Here is a 19,385-nt window from a genome sequence, read left to right as displayed (position 1 = left end):
CGAGTTGTGCTTCTCTGGGAAAATATATTCCTCCACCCCACCCCACCCCCCGTGCGCCTCTAGACAGTGATGTTTTAAACAAGAACATAGGCTTAATATATATATATAATATGTAATTTTAGTTGTCAAAAAGGCTCTGTTATACATTAAGAAGATTTAACCATTGGCTTCTATTGGCATAAGATATCAGTGTCTGTATATTCAATGCGTTTCTGGTCGTCTTAATATTTATAAGAAGCCCAAACTGGATTTCGTACGTACGAAAGAAATTATTTTAGGAAATAAAATGAAATTTAACCTAGTACAAATATTAGAACGATCAGAAGCACGTTTAATATGCAGCCACTAATATTTTATGCAGAAAAATATATTTGATATGTAATTACAATCGTTAAAAAGTCTCTGTTAGTCGATAACATCTTAACAATTGCAGCAAACTGAGGAATGTCCCTTTAAATACAATGCAATGCAATGCAATGCAATTTCCATGTTCATATATGAATAATAAAAACATAGTCTGATTTACCAGCAAAAATAAAGTACATAAAATATTAATCGCTAACAACTGAACTAAAACTGTATCTAATAAAGTACATGTAGTGTAACAGATTCTATTGTCTTTTGTTTGATCTTCGATACTCAGTAAATTAAAATAAATATTATTAAGTGGTGGGAGGGGGGGGGGGGGGGGGGGTCTGGTTAGCATAGTAGTTCGTGCTGTGTCCAAATCTGAGCAGACTTGTGCGACTGTAATGTGTTGTGTTTTAGGGCAGTTGATGATATAATAACTAAATAAGGAGAGAAAGAAAGAAATGTTTTATTTAACGACGCACTCAACACATTTTATTTACGGTTATATGGCATCAGACATATGGTTAAGGACCATAGATTTTGAGAGGAAACCCGAGAGGGGTGTAACGTTTAAAAAGGAACGAAAAAGTAAAGTTTCTTTTAATTTACACACGCCACTAGAGCACATTGATTTTTTTTATCTTATCATCGGCTATTGGACGTCAGACATATGGTCATTCTGACACTGGGTTTCTTTTTTAGGAAACCCTCTATCGCCACACAGGCTACTCTTTTACGACAGGCAGCAAGGCATTTTTTATTTGCGCTTCCCACAGGCAGGATAGCACAAACTATGGCCTTTGTTGAACCAGTTATGGATCACTGGTCGGTGTAAGTGGTTTACACCTACCCATTGAGACTTGCGGAGCACTCACTCAGGGTTTGAAGTCGGTATCTGGATTAAAAATCCCATGCCTCGACTGGGATCCGAACCCAGTACCTACCAGCCTGTAAACCGATGGCTTAACCACGACGCCACCGAGACCGGTAAAAAAAAAAACCCTAATCTACATATGGCAGTCTTTCCCACAAACACCAAGCCGACCAAAATATTAAATATACCACCACTGACAACAAATAAACTGATTGTATTAATCTGCTAAACATTATTTTTTCGAAGCATGTACTCCTAAATTCGAAGTGCGCGCACCCTAGAACCCATCCCTGGATTCGCGAGTGATGTTTATTAGTCTCACCAGCAAAAAAAAAATGGAGCGAACATACTGTCAAAAAAGTACAGCGATAAAATTTGTATACCTATGAAGAAAATATTAAAATGTACATTTTAATCATATTATAGATAAACTACAAGAAAGGCCTAACCAATGGAAAATGTTTTTCCGCAGTCGCTTTTGTTCACTGGCTTGACAGGCGCTAGGATTGTTCGATTTCATAGTGAATCAAAAGAGTAGTAGTGAATGTTTCTTCTGACGAGTGTTGATTTATCAACCGAAAAACAATATGTGATATTTGTAAGACATAAATAATCACGCATGTTACGTGATCGTAGTGTTCTAACAACAGAATTTAAGATTTATTTACTAATTTATTAAGAGGCTGAGGCAGAACCCGAAATCGGGTGCAGTCAGAAAACTTGTGTAATGACTTCGCTGATTACAGATCATTATGTTGATCAATTACTGCATTAGCTCGCGAGTCGTGACTTTTGTCTGTGAAAAAAAAAATATATATGCTGTGAAATAAATAAATATATATGCTTTTACTGTAAAAATCTCAAAACTACCATAGCCATAGGCCCATGATAGGGTTTTAAAGTTCAATCATTTTAATTTTTATTTAAAAAAAAAAAAAAATTCTTCACAAGTTCAGTAACTGCTGTGGAGCAGGATGTATCTTTATTTGGATGTTAGTGTAAAGCTGAGTCACATGCATGTGAGTGATTTAATTAAGTGAAGTGACTGACCAGACGCCAGGATGAATCCCCTGAATCGATCGAATGATGCCAAAGACTACCACGTGCTGGCCAATTTGTGTCGGCTGCTTCAAAAAAGTGGTGAGAAAGGATTTAAAATTTTAAAATTATTTTTTTAGTACACACGTTCCGTTAGCTTACGGGGATAAAACATTGGATCCCTAGATCGGCCATAAACAGGTGAAACCGTAGTGATGCTTTCTACGGTCAATCTGTCTTTTTTTTATTTTGATTGATATGTGATGTTGATCACTTACCAGATATTATTAATAATGTTTTGTCACAGGGGCGTGCGCAGGAAATTTTGCGGCGGGGGGGGGGGGGGTCGAGGTGTCTGGTGAAGCCCGACACCGTGGGTGCCGCAGGTGCGAAGCCCGTGGAGGGGGGTCTGGGGCCCTCACCCCGAACATTTTGAAAAATGGACCCCTTCTAGGGCTATTCTGAGGTGTTTTTTGCTGGCTAGTCGAGCTGCTTTCTGACAATTTTTTTTTCGCCTTGAGCAGGGGGGGGGGGGGGGTTTGACCCCCCCCCCCCGTGCATGCGCCTGTGTCAGTATATAGTTCTATATATTTCATTTGAAGTGAAGACCCTGTATAATATTGTTAATAATATATTGTTCTATAGACTGGTGGACTAGTAGAAATTCTGGCAGGCTAGTAGATTTTAGTTGGCTCTGGTCTAGAGGGCTAGTTAAATATTTTCCATTTCTGAACCCCTGTATTTTGTAATCATATATCGCTACATTTTTCACATTAAAATTTGACATGTTGGATTTTCTGTGTTAAATTTCCTCCAACTTGAATATGATGCCCATACGATCCTCTTGTCAGTCATTTCCATTAAAGTAATGTCTTTGGATGTATATTTTTATACTTTTGTTATTTAATGGCAAGAAATTATGGTATTTTGAGGTTTGCTCAGTACGGAAAATCAGTATCGGTATATATATATTAAATACCGCCCAGCTCTAATGGTAAAGCTCTAGCTTGATGCACAGTCAGTCTAGGATCGATCCCCATTTGTCGGCCCATTGGGCTATTGTTTATCCAGCCAGTGCACCACGACTGGTATATCAAAGGCCATGGTATGTTCAATCCTGTTTGTGGGATGGTGCATATAAAAGATTCCTTGCTAAATATAATGGAAAAATATATGAGGTTTCCTTTCTAAAACTATATGCCAGAATTGCCAAATGTTTGACATCCAATAGCCAATGATTAATAAATCAATGTGCTCTAGTGGTATCATTAAACAAAACAAGGGGCAGGATTTAGTTCAGTCAGTTGAGTGCTCGTTTGAGGTGTGTCGCAGAAGTGGATTTGTTCAACTGATTGGGTTTTTCTTGTTCCAACCAGTGCACCACAACTGGTCAAAGGCCGTGGTATGTGCTTTCCAGTCTGTGGGAAAGTGCATATAAAAGATTCCTTGCTGCATTAAGAAAATGTAGCAGGTTTCCTCTGATGACTACGAGTCAGAATTACCAAATGTTTGACATCCAATAGCCGATGATTAAATTTAATGAATCAATGTGCTCTAGTGGTGTTGTTAAACAAAACAAACTATTATTATACAAAACAAACTTTAAACATACATTCCTGTCCTTTCTTCTAGACCAAGTGTTTTAAAATAACCATATTATTACCAGGGCTTCTAGATTATGGTAGCCCCACTCCCATGGCTAGTGACATTCAGTGTTGGGCTAATAATAATTAGTATAACTTGCCCGACGGCTAGTGGAAAAAAATCCTTGTCGAATGCTGCATTTACATATTTTGTAAATATGAATATCTAAGATCTTGGCCCCCCTTTCTTCCTCAATCTAAGGATTTTTAAGCTCAATCTCCCTCTTTAGGTGACATATCTGATTATTACTATTAGTAAAATTGTATTTATTTAAAGTAGGGCTAGTACATTTTTAATTATTGCTAGTACATTTTTAAAATCACCGATCCCATGGCTAGTGTAATAATAATTATGTTAGACATGAAATAGTTGTAGTTTAAAATGTGCTGAGGTGTCATTAAACAAAGATTCCTTTCCTTTCTTGTTTTTGACCAAGCATCAAAATAATCATACATGTTAGACACGAAATAGCAATTTTTTAATACACATTCCATTCCTTTATCATTTTAGGAGACAAAATTCTGAATGGAGAAAGTAAACTGGCAATCACGACGGAATGCCTGGTAATGCTTAACGCCGTATTTCGCAGACACAGTGATGGCGACGAAATGGAACCGAAATCGGTGCCGGGAACACAGCAGCAGCAGAATGCGAACAGCTGCAAAAAAGATGTGCAGTTTCTACAACACTTCATTTCAAAAACTCCAGGACTCAAGGTTTAGTTCGGATTTCTCAGTTTAAAAAACCCACAAAAACAATCTTGAGGGTTTTTTTTTTTTTTAGTCATGTGACTTCAGACCTCGTTTAAAAGGACAGACCTTAGTTTCAACCCGTGAAAATTAACATTAAGTTTAATTAATCTACAAACCTGTAACACATTTGGATAAAGTTGCAGTTGAGTGAAACATATGAGTGTGACTTTGAAATACCCCCTAAAAATAGACTAAAACTTGACTCCATATCTGTTACTTCTCGGACGAACGTGCGTTTTTAAAAAATATGAGAAATGTATTTTTTGATATTAAAGGCAGACACCCTAGTTACGGCTAGTTGTTAACCATTACGGCATTGTTTTTCGCTATTAAACCCATTTTTTCACAAATAAAATTGCACTTTACTTACCATTTATTATTTAGAATATACATTTCCATTCACCTGAAGTGTTTTTTGGTAATCCTGGTAATCCTGGTGTTTGTAATACCACAAAATACATTTTTCGTATTTCTTAAAAACGGACACATGTTTGAGAGAAAAACGTTCAGCAGACAAGGTCTAATCTATTTTTAGACGGGATATTTCCATTTCAATGTCACAGACGTTGGTATACCACGTGACCGTTATCATTTTGGTTCGGTTTGTTTTCTCGTGCACGGTTCGCACAATCAACATCGGATTTGTTGTTGTTCATTTGTGAGATTTTTCTTCACAGTTCGTGAACATTTTCAGTAACAATAAAGTTCAGACAAGTAAGTGTCTCAATACAAAACGTTACAAACCCTTAAAACCAATAATTTTGCTAAGTCTTACGATATCTGGAGACGGGATACAACCAGGACAGAACAGTTGTAACATGTCCAGGAGAGGTGAAAGAAACGCACCCCAAGTCTGTGAAGTTTGTCGTGACGTAGGCATTGTTGTGCTTCGAGCAACATCTACGGGTGACATCAAAATACTAACTTTGAACATTATTTCAAGCAATTGGGACATGGGGATTCCCATGGTATTTATCGATATAAAACCTGCTTTTTCACTCCATTTGATAAAAACGTGATCCAAGTGTGTTACAGGTTTGTAGATTAACCAAATTATAATTTATTTTCGCTGGATGGAACTAGGGTGTGCGGCTTTAAAAACACCAGGATGACCAAAAATACTTTGAATGTACGGAAATTGATAATCTAAACCATAGAATCTAAGTAAAGTATGATTTCAGTTACCAAAAATTGCTATAATAGTAAAAAGTATGCCTTAGTGTTTAAAAACTAGAGTAAGTCCCTTTAAAAAGAAAAGAAGAGCTGTCACTCCCCTGAGTTTAGTTCCAAGAGAGTCATTTTAACTCCCCTTATCATGTGAAATTTATATAGTACAGAGATTTATCCAGACATTTTGTGGATCCGAACATAGGTCCCTTTTCCAAAAGAAACTGGCACCGAAAATTACGAAAATTGTACTAAAAGTGCCCAATATATATATATATTTAATTATGTATGTTCTAATAAATTAATTTAACAGTGATGTACTGAATCATTCAATGGCCTGAAATAGTCAAAACATATCCTAAGTATAATTTACCAAGTATAATTTACCTGTACTCGCGCTAATTTTCTCACTGGAAATGGGACCCTGGTGAAAAATCGTAGATAAATCACTGTAGTACTTATCAATATGGTGATATCTTAAATTTTTCCCCATGATCTACGGTAACTAAGTTAGGGGAGCAATTGATTCCTTCTTTGTTGTTCAGTATCACATCACAATGTGCTATGCAGCTTTCAGAGATCAAAACCGGCCTCGGTGGTGTCGTGGTTAGGCCATCGGCCTACAGGCTGGTAGGTACTGGGTTCGGATCCCAGTCGAGGCATGGGATTTTTAATCCAGATGCCGACTCCAAACCCTGAGTGAGTGCTCCGCAAGGCTCAATGGGTAGGTGTAAACCACTTGCACCGACCAGTGATCCATAACTGGTTCAACAAAGGCCATGGTTTGTGCTATCCTGCCTGTGGGAAGCGTAAATAAAAGAACCCTTGCTGCTAATCGGAAAGAGTAGCCCATGTAGTGGCGACAGCGGGTTTCCTCTCAAAATCTGTGTGGTCCTTAACTATATGTCTGACACCATATAACCGTAAATAAAATGTGTTGAGTGCATCGTTAAATAAAACATTTCTTTCAGAGATCAAAACAGTTAAATTGTAGTTGATAATCAATTTTAAATTGATTAAGATAATCAATATCGATAAACATCCGTAATGAATTTATTTGTTTTTAGTAGGAGAGATGTAATATCATTGTCACAAAAATTATCTTTATATAATGGCTGTTTGCCATAGGCGTCAGAATCTAGAGGGCTGGGCAATACTGTCTCTCTCTCTCTCCCCCCCCCCCCCCCCCCCCCCCCCCCCCCCCCCCCTGAGATAATGGATACGCCATGTTACTGTCATGTTCCAGGGCGGGATGTAGCCCAGTGGTAAAGTGTATGCCTGATAAGGGATCAATCTATGATCAATCCCCATCGGTAGGCCCATTGGGCTGTTTCTTGTTCCAGCCAGTGCACTACGAGTGGTATGTATTATCCTGTCTGTGGGATGGTACATATAAAAGATGTACAAATATAAAGATATAAAAAATGTAGCGGTTTTCCTCACTATGACTGTGTCAAAATGACCATATGTTTGACATCCAATAGCCGATGATTAATAAATCAGTGTACTCTAGTGGTGTTGTTAACCATTCATTAACACATTCTGCAAAATGGAGATGGTCACTAGTTGAGGTGTTACTGTGTGTGTTACTATTTTCAGATCATGCACACATCGGCTACCCTCCTCGGTGGAATTCACATTCACAGATTTGGAGCTCTTCGTGTTTTGGAGATGAAGAAAGTGCCCGTCCACCTGGTGGAAGGTCTCCAGAAACTGAGGGGACAACTCTGCTCGGTTACAGTCTCCAGGAGTTTGCAGCACTTACAGGTACAGTTGGTCTTATGATACAATTTAAAAAAAAATGAATGTTTGTCTCACCTTTACGAAGTAAAAAGGCAAGATTACCATAAGCGTACAATATTGTGGGGCAGGGGGGCAACTGGCGCTCCCCTCCCAGTCCTGGAGAAAATCCTCAGATGTGGGCAAAAACAGTAGAACCATTTGGTCAAAATGAGCTGGCCTGAACACTTTTCGCCATGTATTTCCATCATTCTATCCACAATATTAGGTGTATTGATTGAAACATATTTTATTGCTTTTTAAAGAACAAATGGATTAGGCATAAGTAACACAACTAGGCCTTCTTCGAATATTAGGTGTAATCCATGTAAAAATGCGTGGCGATTCGTTTGCAACACTATTATAGCTGTCTGGCAGTAATGCTAATATGAATAAACATTGTAATCCGGATTCTGGCAATTTTGATTAATTTGGGCAAAAATCGGACTCCTCCACCTTACAAAAATGGGAGCCCGTATGCCTATGGGTATTAGTTTTTCAGTGGCAATGACAACAGCTTCAACTTTTGTGTTAAACGTTTTGCATTAAAGTTTCACATGTAGGTCCGTTTCTTACAAACTATAGATTCAGAATCAATGAAACCTTTTTTTAGAAATAATAATTGCACCTATGGATGTTCATCACAGTGTACCAAAGACTTTTATGGTATGTGAGATATTTAAGTTCATGGAATTCTCTTAATTGAAAACTGATCCCAACCAATCACTCGTTTCAGCCAGTGCACCACGACTGGTATATCAAAGGCCGTGGTATGTGCTGTCCTGTCTGTGGGATGGTGCATATAAAAGATCCCTTACTGCTAATCGAAAAGAGTAGCCCATGAAGTGCTACAGTGGGTTTCCTCTCTCAGTAACTGTGTGGTCCTTAATCATATGTCTGACGCCATATAACTGTAAATAAAATGTGTTGAGTGTGTCATTAAATAAAACATTTAATTCCTTCCAAGCGATCATTTCCACTATTGTGAAGATTAGTTTTAAAAATCAAGGGACGTTTTGTTTTAAAAATTTTGATTAGCAACATTTTTACTCTGTTCAAAATTTATTAGCAACTACTGCTTAATGTTTTAAAATTCTTGAAACATTTTGTTCGGTATCGTGTAGTGATTTGCTACACAGGTTTCAGAGATTGCTACACAATTTTTTGAAATAATAAATTTTATATATAAACCACAATTAGCCTACATTTGCTATTCGGCACCGGGTACTATTGGTTTTAAGGGTTTGTAACGTTTTGTATTGAGATACTTACTTGTCTGAACTTTATTGTTAATGAAAATGTTCACGAACTGTGAAGAAAAACCTCACAAAATGAACGACAAGCAGACGACAACAAATCGGATGTTGATTGCGCGAACTGTGCACGAGAAAACAAACCAAACCAAAATGATAATGGTCACGTGGTATACCAACATCTGTGACGTTGAAACGGGAAAATCCCCTCTAAAAATAGATTAAACCTTGTCTGCTCAACGGGGTTTTACTCAAACGCGCGTGCGTTTTTAAGAAATACGAAAAATGCATTTTGTGGTATTACAAACACCAGGATTACCAGGATTACCAAAAAACACTTCAGGTGAATGGAAATGTACTGTAGTCTTAATTTTTTATTATTATCTTTTTATATTATTATTTTGTGTCATCCCTGTTTCAGGGGGCGGGACTCAGCCCAGTGGTAAACATTCACTTGATGTGCGGTCGGTCTGGGATCGATCCCCGTAGGTGGGCCCATTGGGCTATATCTCGCTCCAGCCAGTGCACCACGATTGGTATATCTAAGGCCGTGGTATGTGTTATCCTGTCTGTGGGATGGTGCATATAAAAGATCCCTTGCTGTTAATCGAAAAGAGTAGCCCATGAAGTGGTAACAGCGGATTTCTTCTCCCAATATCTGTGTGGTCTTTAACCATATGTCCGACGCCATATAACATAAAATGTGTTGAGTGTGTCATTAAATAAAACATTTCCTTCCTTCCTTTTTTCAGGATTTCTTTGAGCTGTGCGGTGGAGATATGAGTTCTCCAATGTCATGGCCAGAACTAAAATCTGTGTATTTAAGTTTTAACGGAATTGAGATGCTCGATGGATCTTTGGTAAGTTTTGAAAACTGTCTTTGACTAATCGGAAAAATAAAAACGTGTTGGCCAGTCAGAAAATTTAGATATGTCGAACAATCAGAAAAATTGTTTAAACTATCTTTAATTAAACTAAATTGACGTCTGTAAACATCAGCAATAATTATGAGAAATCCACATTGATTAATATATACCTTTCCTGTTGTTCATTAAGAAAAATTAGAGTATTGTTTGAACATTGTCCAGCTGCCAGTCTGGCGGTGGTAAAATATAGCGCATGTTCTATGTCGTCTGTTGTCAGATCTGTAGTTCATACCAGCACAGACACGGTGTGTTTTGTCACATTTGATTCAATGTGTTTAATTTTTTGACTGGTACCATATTCACCAGACCCAGACCCAGATTCGGTGTGTTTTGGGCCCAAGACTAATGACTCGTAGGTCAGTAGTGTTTGTACCAAAAAGAAATTTTTGGGTATGGCGCTATGGAATTGAATGCAACCACGGTCAATAGTGGGTATGGGGGGACCTCCCACAAAAAGAAAATGGGCATTCTAATTAAAATTAGCTCCACTATTACATGTGGATCTAATACCAGCCAGTTGGAGCTCATGTCCACCAATCAAAACCTTACTTGCAGAATCCTGCCAGTGATTTAAAACTAACAACACTGCGTAGTCCCCAATGTCCAGGTAACATTTCATCTGTAAATAATAATTTAAATATTGACCAATCACACTTAGCCTTTTATAACGTTATTTGGGAGCATACAAATTCTAAAAATATCGGGCGAGTCTATTTTAGTGGCCGCAGTACAGCGAACCATACCAATACGTACGGGGTGGGTTATCAGTCTTCAATTTTACATTAAAAATTATTTATTTATTTATATAAAAAAAAAACTAAATCAGTCTTCAGTTTTACATTACAAATTATTTATTTTACAAAATAAAACATGTTTTAAGGCATTCGTAATTCACACGAAACATGTCGTATACCCTCAGGATAATTCGGAATGTTTTCAAATTATTTTTAAATCACTGGCAGGATTCTGCAAGTAAGGTTTTGATTGGTGGACATGAGCTCCAGCTGGTTGGTGTTAGATCCACATGTAATAGTGGAGCTAATTTTAATTAGATTGGAAAATGGGTCAAGTTTAGGGTTAAGAGTTAAGAAAATCATACATTAATGATAAGAATACTTAATAAATTTTTGTCAAAGCGTTAACTTTAAAAAAAAAAAAAAATCTGCAAAACAATTTGGGTATGGTGCCATACCCGTTTTACCCTCTGGCAGAAACCGTGGTCACAAAGAGCCAAACTACATGTATTTGTGTGTTTCAGAATTATTATTATTATTATTTATTTTTTTCTAGCGGTTATTACCATTGCTACAAGTGTTAGATCTGAGTCACAACAATCTGCAAACCACAGAAAACTATCTGGAAGTAAGTTTTTCTTTCATTAGTACCAGCTTGTGACCGTAAGTGCCATCTGAACCCTCCCATTCTGATTAAAATTAGCTCTACTGGTCTACCAGTAGATCTAACAGCGTTGCGTGGACTCCCATGTCCAGGTGACATTTCATCTATAAATAACAATTTAAATACTGACCAATTACACTTCGCCTTTTATAGCGTTATTCGGGAGAATACAAATTCTAAAAATATTGGGCGAGACTATTTATGCAATAGGTGAACTTGTTGGTCTATTACAACATTAAAAAACAGGGGGAAAAGTGCAGTAATAAACTCTGGATTGTATACTAGTATAAACAGATTTTAGGGCTATTCCATCACGGTTTTGTTTTTTTCGTCTTGTATAAAATGTTATATTGAAATTAGTTTCCGGCATACTTCGTAATTCATCCAAATTGTTTCGTATACCCTCAGCATAATCCCGAATGTTTTCAAATTCTTTTCAAATCACTGGCATGATTTTGCAAGTAAGCTTTTGTTTGGTCGAATGAAAGTTCAGCTCCAATGGAGTGCTGTTAGATCTAAATGTAATAGTAATTAACCAGTGGAGTTAATTTTAATTAGATTGGAACCCTCTCTACCTCTGATATAAGCCTATGGATCTGTAATTAAAAGGGGCGAGTCGTAGCCCAGTGGTACAGCACTCACTTGATGCACAGTCGGTGTGGGATTCATCCCCAGTGGTGGGCCCATTGGGCTATTTCTCGTTTCCGCCAGTGTATCACGACTGGTATATGAAAGGCTGTGGTATGTGCTATCCTGTGTGTGGGATGGAGAATATAAAAGATCACTTGCTACTATTGGGAAAATGTAGCTGTTTTTTTGTGTCAATTTATCAATATCTACCCAATAAATTGACTAAAATAAAAATGGCTAAAATTGCAACGTTATGTGATTTTATACAATTTATGATTGTTTAACATCAATAAATTGACATAAAAGTGACAAACAACCATGTAGTTATGATGTATGCTGTTTATTTCAGTATTCAACAGAATTACATAGACTAAACCTAGAAAAAACAATCATCGCAAAAAATGAATAACAGCCATGTTATAAGCACTTATCCCTTTGTCCTGTCTAGTGATAATCTGCTGAGACAAGTAAAATGTGCATTAGTGGTTGTCCAGTGGACAAGTAAAAATGTATAATGCTGTTTCATTTTGAGTAATCGAAAACAGTGTCTGATCTCTTAAATACAACTAACAATCTATTTGGACAAATGAAAATATTAATGGACAAGTAGATTTGTAATGGTGTTGTTATGATGTCTGCTGTTTATTTCAGTATTTAACAGAATTACAGAGATTAAACCTGGGATTCAACAATCTAGGTGCCATTCCGTCCTTCTCACTGTCAGCAAAAGCCAAACTGAAAACCCTCGTACTTAGAAACAACAATCTCGATAACATACAAGGTATTTACGATTTTCATATTTTCATTTCTTATTATAAAAGCTGAGACTGACCAGGGCCCAGGAAGTGTATATTTGAAAGTTTGGGCACAGTTAATTCAATTGTCTGAGGGATGAAAATATATGTATTTGAAGGCACAAACCTGTTGAGGGGGCATGCTCCCTCAAGAAAAATTGGAATTTTATATGTTAAAATATGGCATTTCTAGCATTCTGAATCGAGTAACAGAGAAAAGCTGGGAGCCATTAACATTGTTACATTAAAATGTTTGATTAAATAGATGTTATATGTATTCATGGGTGTCTGCATGTGTTCCAGGTGTTGGGCGGGACGTAACCCAGTGGTAAGGCACTCGCTCACTCAATGTGCGGTCAGTCTGGGATCGATTCCCATCGGTGGGCATATCAAAGGCTGTGGTATGTACTACCCTGTGTTTGGGATGGTACACATAAAAGATCCCTTGCTGCTAATCGAAAAAGAGTAGACCATGAAGTGGTGACAGCGGGTTTCCTCCCTCAATATCTGTGTGGTCCTTAACCATGTTTCTGACACCATATAACCATAAATAAAATGTGTTGAATGTGTTGTTAAATAAAACACTTCTTTTTTTCTGTTCCAGGTGTAGAAGAAATACCTCTGCTGGAAGATTTAGACATATCCGAAAACTGTCTGGCTGATCATGCTAATCTACAACCACTGATGAACCTTAACCGATTGAGAAGAGTGAGTTTGGAAATAGAGATTATTACACATGCGAGAAAGATATACGGAAGTTATGAAACATTTACAAGTGACATAAAAAATATATATATATTTTGCATGGCACTGAGTTTGGAAATAGAGATTTTTACACACACGAATGTGAAATATGGAAGTTATAAAACATTCACCAGTGACATATAAATTATATTTTTATTTTACTTGGCATTTTGAGTTTGGAAATAGAGATTTTTACACACACGAGCGTCAGATATGCAAGTTATGAAACATTTACCAGTGACATACAAATTATATTTTTATTTTACATGGCTCTTTGATTTTAAAAAAAATATTTTTTTTTTACACACATGAACATGATATACAGAAGGTTTAGTATATTCACCAATGCCATTCAGATTCCATTTTTATTTTACACAGCACTTTAGTTTGGTAATAGAGATTATTATACACCCAAGCGTGATATACGGAAGTTATGAAACATTCACCAGTGACATACAAATTGTATTTTTATTGTTTCGCGTGTAATGAAGTAAAAAGGTGAGATAATGGTATTATTTTGTCCGGGAGCGACAGCATCAACTTTTGCATTAAAGTTTCATGTTTAGATCAGTTTCTCACAAACTATAAGTCTTAGGTCATTAAAACTTGGTTTATAGTTGCACCTATGGATGTTCATCACAGTTCACCGAAAACGTTTATGGTAGGCTAGACATTTAATTCTGCTGAATTCTTGTTTTACATGTCAGGTTTAGGTCAGAGGTCGATCCTCATAGCATGGGCCCATATGATTAATGCTACCATATGAATTATAGTGACATCATAGCTTCGTAAATACATGTATGTGTCCTTTTGGTTAAGTTCTAGCCAGTGCACCACGACTGGTATATCAAAGGCTGTGGTATGTACCCCCCTGTCTGTGGGATGGTGCATATAAAAGATCCCTTGCTGCTAATCGAAAAGAGTAGCCCATGAAGTTGCGACAGCAGGTTTCCTCTCTCAATATCTGTGTGGTCCTTTACCATATGTCTGATCCCCATATAACCGTAAATAAAATGTGTTGAGTGCGTCGTTAAATAAAACATTTACTTTCTTCTTCTTCTTGTTGGTTAAGCATGTGTTCTCTGGTTTCATTGGCGTTATGATCTCTGACGTTAGTTGTTTGTTTTTCTTTTTCAGTTGAGCACCATTGGTAACCCTATTTACCAACACAGAGACCATCGCATTCTGACATTGTGTTGTACCTCACCTGTCGCACTCCAGAAGCAGGTAAAATACATCACATGGTAACCCTATTTACCAACACAAAGACCATCGCATTCTCACATTGTGTTATACATCACCTGTCACACTCCAGAAGCAGGTAAAATACATCACATGGTAACCCTATTTACCAACACAAAGACCATCGCATTCTCACATTGTGTTATACCTCACCTGTCACACTCCAGAAGCAGGTACAACATTGTAACATCACATGGTAACCCACCTATTAAAATACATCACACAACCCTATTTACCAACACAGAGACCATCGCATTCTCACATTGTGTTATACCTCACCTGTCACACTCCAGAAGCAGGTAAAATACATCACATGGTAACCCTATTTACCAGCACAGAGACCATCGCATTCTCACATTGTGTTATACCTCACCTGTCACACTCCAGAAGCAGGTAAAACACATCACATTGTAACCCTGACCATCGCATTCTCACATTGTTTTGCACTTCAGAAGCAGGTAAAATACATCACATTGTAACCCTATTTCACATTCTCACATGTGTGTTTATACCTCACCTGCACACTCCAGAAGCAGGTAAAATACTCACACAGTAACCCTATTTACGCTCGCATTCTCACATTGTTTATACATCAGTTTATATTCACACAGTAACCCTATTTACCAACACAAAGACCATCGCATTTCACATTGTGTTATACTCACCTGTCAACTCCGGGTAAAATACAGACCCTAGAGACCATTTTCACATTGTGTTAAACACCTGTACACTCCAGAAGCAGGTATTGCTGCTTGGAAAAGTAAATACACATAGCTTTTTTAGCATGTTTATGATCACTGAAATCAAACATTACTTTATATTTTATATTTTAGTTTATCCTTTCCGTACATCCGGAAGACCCTGTTTTTAAACACTAAGTCATCTCACTGAGTGTTTATAATCACCAAACATTACTTAATGTTTAGATTATCATTTTACATTCGATGTTTTCTGGTCATCCTGGTGTTCTAAAAAAATGCATTTTGCATGTGCGTCTGAGAAGTAGCGGATTATGGAGTTGCGTGTTAGTCTATTTTTAAGGGTATTTCAATGTCACAGACTCTTGTTTCACTCTGTTATATTCAAATTTCTTACAGGTTTGTAAATTAACCAAACTTATTTCTTTAGACATTACCTGTCCTCAAACAAGGGCACCTCCCCCCCCACGCAAGTGGTCTGGTCCGAACATCCCAACAGCCAATGGGATGGCCTAAATTCTTCTACTGCATACTGCTCTCTAGTTCCGGTCACATGACTGTAACTTCCTTCATTTTCTCTTCACTAAAGGGTCTGGACGTCCTTTTGCTTGGCTCTGTTTGGAGTCAACTTTTTTATAAGACCTTTGGTTTTGGATTTGTGTTTGGGTGAAATGTTTTTCACCTTCGTTTTCGTTAGCTTTCGTATGTTATTTCGCTTGTCTTTCTAAGCGTTTAATTACATGAAATGTTGTTTATATTGCCGGTTCTCGTGTCGGACGCCATTTGCAAAATGGTGTCTTTGTTGACTGGCTTTGTGTTTGGGTGAAATGTTTTTCACCTTAATTTTCGTTAGCTTTCGTAAGTCTTTCGCGTATTTCGCTTGACTTGTCAAGTGTTAATGACATGAAATGTTGTTATATCGCCGGTTGTCGTTGTCGGCTTTGTGTTTGTGTTATGGTTGGTTTTTCTTTCTTTTCACAGATTGAAAAATTACTATTATCATGTCAGCGACTAGTTCGAGCATGTTTACGCTGCAAGAAGTTTACTGCCGGCTGCGACCCACACGACTTATGTCCAGGTTGTCGTGTTCAGTGTGGCCTCACTTCAAGATGCGACCTTTGTTCGGGCTTGTCTGATGTCGAGTTCGCGGCTTATCTGAAGATGGTGTCAGCGAGGACCAAGAAGGTGGAATCTTCGCCTTCAATTGCTGACTCCGTGGTGGAAGTATTACGTTCAATTCTACCGACCATGCTGAAAGAAACATTGGCGTCAATGGCGACCTTACCCAAACCGGCGGGTTCAGGGTCAGGTCCGGTTCCAGTCCCCTCTTCAGGGGGTGTGGCTTCTTCAGCTCCACTGATACCTAAGACTTCAGATGACAGGCCTGCGGTCTCTACGCAGCCCTCTAAGAAGCCGGCTCATTCAGATAGACGCTCCACGGATTCCAAGGCTCACCGATCTTCGGTGGGGAAGTCCTCTTCGGCGCATCGGAGCCGGGACCGTAGCCGCTCCAGACGACCTGTACGACTCCCTACAGGTTCCACAGATCGTCAGCGCCAACCTTCAGTTGATGTGGCTTCCAAGGCCTCCGAGGGATCTAGACGGGACCATCCACGGTCCGGTTTAACCGGCGGCTTCCATTACGGTAGATCGATTGGCCTGTGCTCGAGTTCTGCGAGACTTTGGTGATAAGCCATCAGCTGGGAACAGATGGACGCATACGCTTTTCCTCCACCAATCCTTCCAAGGGTGCTTCAGAGGTTTCAGCTGTACCATTGTCGCCTGTTGCTCATTGCTCCGATGTGGCCTTCCAGGATGTGGTATCCAGATCTAATACGTCTTGCCGATCCACATCCTTTACCACTGTTAGACTGGGATCATCTGTTGCTGCATCCCACGTCAAGACTATACCATCCACGTCCGCAGTTGTTCCAGCTGCACGCGTGGACTTTATCTAGAGTTTGAGGAAGAAAGGTTTTTCTTCACAGTCTACAGCGGCCATTTTGAAAGCACACAGATCATCTACTACTGCGGATTACAACGTGAGCTGGTTTTGCTTGTCTGGCAAAAACTCAAACCTCAGACGATCCAGATACCTCGTCTTGCTGATTTTTTGCTGTATCTGCGGACTGCTTTACGATTGAAGGGGTCTACCATCGCTGGGTACGTTTCAGTCATCGCTACTGTTCATGATGTCGCTACTGGAACGAAGTTCTCGGGTATTCATAACATGATCAGAGGGTTTCGCCTTGATGATCAAGTACACCGGTTTCAGCCACCAAGATGGGACCTGAATCTGGTGTTACGAGCGTTATCGACCGCACCTTATGAGCCGATCGAATCCTCTTCCCTGCAAGACTTGACGCAGAAGACTGTGTTTTTACTCGGTTTTGCCAGGCTGCCCGTGTCTCAAAACTCCGTGCTCTTGATGTAGACTTGGTACGTTTTCACCGAGAGGACTTGCGTTGTGCCCTGTCAGAGCCCTGCACCAGTACATCGAGAGGACCAGATCTTTTCGACAACATTGCGAAAGATTTTTCCTTTCCTGTAACCAGAGTCGGTTGAGGGATATTACCAAAAACACGGTGGCCACCTGGATCCGGTCTTCTATCCTGACCGCCTATCAGAAGGAGGGTTTACCTGCTCCATCTGCTTCTAATCTGCATGAACTCCGTGCCTTGGCTGCCACGATGTCCCAGCACTGCAACACACCCATTCAGCACATTATCACTGGTTGTTTCTGGGCTACGGACTCCATCTTCGCCAACTATTATCTGAGGGATATCTCCACAGAAGACTTTGAGGGGTTCCATCATCTGGGTCCGGTTGTTGTTGCACAGAGTCTGTTGAATACAAGCTGTCTGATTTTGGGCTGCATACCGAGATGTCCATCGAATCAACAGGTGAGGATTGTTTAGACTTTTGTTCTTTTGCACAGTTCACGCACTGGTGCCGGAACTTTTGTCTCGATAACCTTTACCCTGCACTGCATGTGGTTATTTGTTGTCGTTATTGAACTAACAGTTCTTTGGTGTACTAGACAGAAAACACTCGGGGGTCTTGTTCTGTTCAATGTTCTGACGGATGCACCTCATTAGGTTGTCGCTTGTTATTACAAAAATAACACTTCAATACGTGAGGGTTACCTAACACCTGCATCCCTGGTGGCTACGACTTCCCACCCTGTCAGAACCAGCATGAGATGTGGCAGCCGCCTCCTGGTCCTTTGTTCTGGGAGCCGTACCTGCCACTGCTGACGGATGCCACCATTCTGGTTGTTGTTACTAACATCACCTGCATAGGTCTGTGACGGGCATCCCTAGGAGGAGGGCTTACCAGGGTTGGCCTCATTCTTCCACTAGTCAGCCTCTTTCCGGTTTGGGGAGTTATCACAAGCATCTACGGATCTCGGCACCCACCTCCATCTGTTGAATGCTGCCCTTGTTTGAGGACAGGTAATGTCTAAAGAAATGGAGAAAACTTGGAGTGTTTTCTCTTTTATAGATACATTACCTGTCCTCAAGATTTCATCCCGCCCGGGCCTCCCCGCTTCCTGTTCTCCGTGCGATGCGCTCAGGGAAAAAGAAGGAAGTTACAGTCATGTGACCGGAACTAGAGAGCAGTATGCAGTAGAAGAATTTAGGCCATCCCATTGGCTGTTGGAATGTTCGGACCAGACCACTTGCGTGGTGGGGAGGTGCCCTTGTTTGAGGACATGTAAGTTTTCTCCAGTGTCCATTTTTTACGAGTTGAAACTAGGGTCTAGGTGAAAAATATACCTTAGTGTTCAAAAACTAGTGTCTGTCCTCTTAAAGGAATTTTTACTTTATGGACTTTATACTTAATTAATTTTATATTTCATGGCTTTTATACTTTTTGGAGTTTATACTTACATCAATCTTTTACTTAATATATTTTATACCTTATTATTCTTTATGCATTTTATGCTGTGTAAATTTGTAGTTACTAGATTTTATACTTTATGAATTTATACTTGACAGATTTTATATTTTATGGATTTTATTCTTTATGAATTATACTTGATATATTTTATATTTTATGAATTTTATACTTCATAGAGATTATAATTAATAG

The 19,385-nt window shown here is 38.9% G+C and overlaps 1 protein-coding gene across 1 annotated transcript in view; it reads left to right on the top strand.

Annotated features, from left to right (window-relative positions):
- Positions 1-1,781: 1,781 nt before the first annotated feature.
- LOC121385658 (serine/threonine-protein kinase 11-interacting protein-like) overlaps positions 1,782-19,385 on the top strand; it is a 46,614-nt gene continuing 29,010 nt past the window's right edge. Inside the window, exons 1-8 of the mRNA XM_041516418.1 lie at positions 1,782-2,365; positions 4,418-4,623; positions 7,426-7,593; positions 9,611-9,718; positions 11,075-11,146; positions 12,464-12,593; positions 13,211-13,314; positions 14,488-14,577. Of these exons, the coding sequence (XP_041372352.1) occupies positions 2,287-2,365; positions 4,418-4,623; positions 7,426-7,593; positions 9,611-9,718; positions 11,075-11,146; positions 12,464-12,593; positions 13,211-13,314; positions 14,488-14,577 (957 nt within the window). The 5' untranslated portion in view covers positions 1,782-2,286. The remainder of the gene's footprint in view (positions 2,366-4,417; positions 4,624-7,425; positions 7,594-9,610; positions 9,719-11,074; positions 11,147-12,463; positions 12,594-13,210; positions 13,315-14,487; positions 14,578-19,385) is intronic.

Source organism: Gigantopelta aegis, chromosome 11 (assembly GCF_016097555.1).
Source record: "Gigantopelta aegis isolate Gae_Host chromosome 11, Gae_host_genome, whole genome shotgun sequence".
In the NCBI taxonomy this organism is placed as follows: domain Eukaryota; kingdom Metazoa; phylum Mollusca; class Gastropoda; order Neomphalida; family Peltospiridae; genus Gigantopelta; species Gigantopelta aegis.
This window is presented reverse-complemented; position numbering and strand designations above follow the sequence as displayed.